Source organism: Macadamia integrifolia, chromosome 9, assembly GCF_013358625.1.
Source record: "Macadamia integrifolia cultivar HAES 741 chromosome 9, SCU_Mint_v3, whole genome shotgun sequence".
Taxonomy (NCBI): domain Eukaryota; kingdom Viridiplantae; phylum Streptophyta; class Magnoliopsida; order Proteales; family Proteaceae; genus Macadamia; species Macadamia integrifolia.
In genome coordinates this window covers 22,328,877-22,333,222 of record NC_056565.1, presented here as the reverse complement: position 1 = coordinate 22,333,222, position 4,346 = coordinate 22,328,877, and the positions used below count along the sequence as shown (strand labels likewise).

The 4,346-nt window shown below is 37.3% G+C and overlaps 1 protein-coding gene across 1 annotated transcript in view; it reads left to right on the top strand.

The window, feature by feature from the left end:
- The window catches only part of LOC122087994 (metal transporter Nramp5-like), a gene marked incomplete at its 5' end in the record, with an annotated part of 4,914 nt that extends 1,262 nt beyond the window's left edge, over positions 1–3,652 (top strand). The window contains 8 exons of the mRNA XM_042657138.1: positions 367–476; positions 1,769–1,950; positions 2,244–2,313; positions 2,473–2,646; positions 2,734–2,838; positions 2,965–3,096; positions 3,179–3,274; positions 3,371–3,652. Of these exons, the coding sequence (XP_042513072.1) occupies positions 367–476; positions 1,769–1,950; positions 2,244–2,313; positions 2,473–2,646; positions 2,734–2,838; positions 2,965–3,096; positions 3,179–3,274; positions 3,371–3,652 (1,151 nt within the window). The remainder of the gene's footprint in view (positions 1–366; positions 477–1,768; positions 1,951–2,243; positions 2,314–2,472; positions 2,647–2,733; positions 2,839–2,964; positions 3,097–3,178; positions 3,275–3,370) is intronic.
- Between the last annotated feature and the right edge of the window lie 694 nt (positions 3,653–4,346).

The following is a 4,346-nucleotide window of genomic DNA, read 5'->3' as shown; positions in this document are numbered from 1 at the left end:
GATTTAACATAATTTTAGGGAAAAAGAAGCCTCAAAAGCATGTGGCCATCCAGACACGAAAGAGAGGTGAAAACTACCCACCCCACATGAAAGATCGAAATCTTGCTCTTATTGATGCTTTTGGTTGTACTCCTATTGAACCATGTGTTAGTATAGGAAATGTGCTGCCTTTGAGGAAACTCTCTCCCATATCTTTATTCACCATTACTAACTATTTATCTTTTTTTATCTTGTTCCTCTACTTGGGTGGTTGACATAAAATTCTCAGTGAGCAGTTGATGAAACCTTTGCCCCATCTAAATGGATAAAAACCCTGAAGAATAGAAGTTCTAACATGGGGTTTACCTTTATTTTATCATATTACAGTGATTGGAACAGCATTTGCACTCAACATATTGTTCCACATCCCAATATGGGCAGGAGTTCTCATAACTGGCTCGAGTGCTCTCTTACTTCTGGGTCTACAGAGATATGGGGTAATATATCTAAATCATTCAGACTTAGTTATTTATAACTGAAAGAAAATTGAAATTGAGATATAGCATTTACGTTTATATAGTACAAGTACTCCATTTTTTGTCCAGACTGGAGAGACCTATGTGAGGATCCACCTTGTCCGAACGTGCATGTTTATTTACAGCCTTAGAAAAACCCTAATATCTTGTTCTCCAAGAATGGCTCCTCTTTATAATTGTTAGCATCCAATACAATCTACAGAAGTTGTCATCCAAAGAGGGCTATTTCTCTTAATGATTGTTGTTACCGTTACGAAATGTCTAGAGAAGACTTGTAATCCCATTATTTAAATGGATTTAGACCTGCCCGCAATATTTTTCTTTCTCACGAAAGGATTTTCCACATAAAAATTGGAGTATTCTTTTTTCATTGGCTTGATTTGTTACACTGTATTATTGTTTTGTGCATACTTAGTTATCACTATGTTTCTCCATTAACTAGTACATAGGTGTAGGGGTGTCAACCGGTCGGGCCGGATCGGTCTCAGTCGGGCTTAATCGGGCTTGAACACTTGAAAGCCTTGCTTTGGGGGGGATGGTACGGTTTATAATCGGGCTGGTTGGTATCGGGCTTTAATCCGGCTTCCTTAAATGGGCCTTAATCAGGTTTTAACCGGGCTACGGACCTATTTAAGTCTAAACGGGCTCTAAACGGGATTTAAACGTGCCTACCCTAAAATTCTTTTCTTAAGTTGGTTGAATGCCAAGAAATATGTGACGCAAATCTTTAATAAAAAATAAAAATGATATGAGATTATGATTGTTCTTACAAAGAAAAATAAGAGATTATGACCTTTACAACTTACAAAATAAAGCTTAATTAGATCAAAACCTATTACAAAGCAAAGGGTAAGAAAGCTTAATTTGTTTCTTAATAATAGTGGAAAAATAGGAATTTTATGTAGTATTAAAGGGATCAGACTGGGTCGGGCTACAGCAAGTCGATTCAAGTCAGGCATATAAATGTGTTGATTCGGTCGGGCACCCGATAGGCTAGCTACTTGCACCATGAACGCCTGTTTAATAAACATGTCGGACTCAAGCCCGACACATTTATTAAATGGGCCGGTCCAAGTCGGGCCATAAACGTGTCGGGCTCAATCGGGCCTACCGATGCGGGATCGGAATTGACACCCCTACATAGGTGAGAAGTGATTTATTTTTTCTAACATCATAACAATTTATTTTGATGAAGATGTTGAAAAATTACTAAAAGTGATAACAATCCTTTTATTTCCATTGTCTTTTGCCAGGTTCGGAAGCTGGAAATGTTGATTGCATTACTAGTATTTGTGATGGCGGCATGTTATTTCAGGGAATTAAGTTACGTAAATCCACCTGCTTCAAAGGTCTTAGAAGGACTGTTCATCCCCAAGCTCAGTGGCCAAGGTGCTACCGGTGATGCTATTGCTCTGTTGGGTGCCATTGTATCGCCGTAAGATACTTGTCCTTGTTCATAAGCCTTTCATTGTCACATGAGGAAACGTCACAAGCAGTACTAGGGACATGAATTAGGACAAAGTTTCCCTTGACCACGCGGTGAGGTTCACCATGCAATTGAAGGGTCAAAAATCCCACCTCCCCCCCCCCTTTCCTCAAGTGGCCTGGATCCCTACAATGTGGGTGCATGGCAACTCAGTCCCATGGATTATGACTTCAAATTTGGTATAAGTGGAAAATAATGTATATACCATCCTTGATCATTCATTTTCCTTTCATGATGGACAGGCCCAATCTCTATCTCCACTCTGCTTTAGTCCTCTCAAGGAAGATACCACCATATGCCCGTGGCATCAATGTAAGATGATCAAAATTGTGTTCATTTATTGACTCAATGAATGAAACAAAAATTAAATAAATATGAATATGGCTCCTATTAATCTTAGGGAATTGGCTTTGAGAAATAAAACTTGAATCTTATGATTTATATATTGAATGTGGTTCCTTGGATTTACAGGATGCCTGTAGGTTCTACTTGATAGAGACCGGATTCGCGCTATTCATAGCATTGCTAATCAATGTCACAGTGGTTATAGTATCAGGAACTGTTTGCTTTTCTGACAACCTTTCCCAGCAGGATCTTGATAGATGCAACAATCTCACACTTGATTCTGCTTCTTTCCTTCTTAAGGTCAGAGATGATGGTGTCACTCAGAATGCTAATCATGTACTTGTTAATGAAACATCAATTTTAACAATTTCTCACATTTATTTACAGAATGCATTAGGGAAATCAAGTTCCACCATTTATGCCATTGCATTACTAGCTTCAGGACAGAGTTCCACCATTACTGGTACTTATGCTGGACAATTTATCATGCAGGTAATGAGTTTTGAGGCTAAAACTAATCTGTCAACATTTTTTTTATTATTGTAGTTTGCATTTCATAATTTGTTTTGTTTATCATTTGACATAGTTTGACATAGTTCAAGATTTTAAATCAACTAGGGATTCTTAAACATTAAGATGAAGAACTGGATGAGGAACTTGATGACCCGGACGATCGCAATTACACCTAGCTTGATTGTATCCATCATTGGTGGCTCTTCTGGGGCAGGCCGATTAATCATCATCGCTTCGGTTCGTAAATTAGTCTTAAATTATTTATCTAAAGTTAAATTAATCACCAACTTATTGAATTAGTTTGTAATGAATATTCCAGATCATACTGTCCATTCAGCTCCCATTTGCTCTCATTCCTCTCCTCAAGTTCAGTAACAGTGCTAACAAGATGGGACCACACAAGAACTCTATCTTTGTGAGTCTATTTCTTTTAAGTTAATTACTTTCTCTTGGATAGTTCTTGTTGCTATCAAGAACTCATGCAATTTGTTTTCTCTTGTTATATTTGTAGATCATAGCTATCTCTTGGATCATGGTGTTATGCATCATAGGGATCAACATCTATTACTTAAGTACAAGCTTTGTCCACTGGCTGATCCACAACAATCTACCAAAAATTGGCAATGTATTTATTGGGATCTTTGTGTTCCCTCTCATGGCCATATACATTTTCTCTCTCATCTACTTGACATTCCGGAAAGATGCAGTAGTGACATTCATAGATACACCTGATATAGATGCAGGTAATGATGTTTACAGAGAGGACCTTACAAATGTTCCATTACCAGAGTGAATAAGGAAGTTCATATATGAACTTGGGTTGGAGAGGGTCCTTAATTCATCTGAAGACGCGCATATGGAGGTGGAAAAGGACTGTAACAGATGAAACTTAGGCTTTATCTGAAACTTAACCAAGTGTGTTTTAGAATGTAACACAAAATGTAACTTAGGATTCATTGTATTAACTCAAGCAAGTTTCATTTAAATAGTGTTTGTCACATTATATGAAGTGTTGTATTAAATGAATTTACTAATGAAAAATAAGTTTCAAAACACCTATTTTGTACTTGTTTTTCTCCCACGAAGTTTGAACCATCCCATCCAAAAGTGTTCTTCTGACTAGGATCAATACCAAGAGTATATGATCTAAGAAAAGGCAAAGAGAAATTGATTCCACATCATGGAATGTACAGAGTTACTTCCCATAACAGGCAAACATTAACTACAGAATCATACCAACTCAACCTAAAACCCTTGTCACTGTGATTCCAATTGGATGGAAAAAAGTAAAACATCTTAAGATTTTGCTAATTAATGGCACTGTGGTCTTCCAAACCATCCCCCAAAAGAGAGACAAAATTTTCAACAGTGGTTGCATTAAAATGGCAATCCTTCTATATGTGAAATTTGTAGGGCAATAGGATGGCAGTACCATAGCATCCAAAGTGTTCTTCTGACTAGAACCAGATTTGATAAAATTATATAAC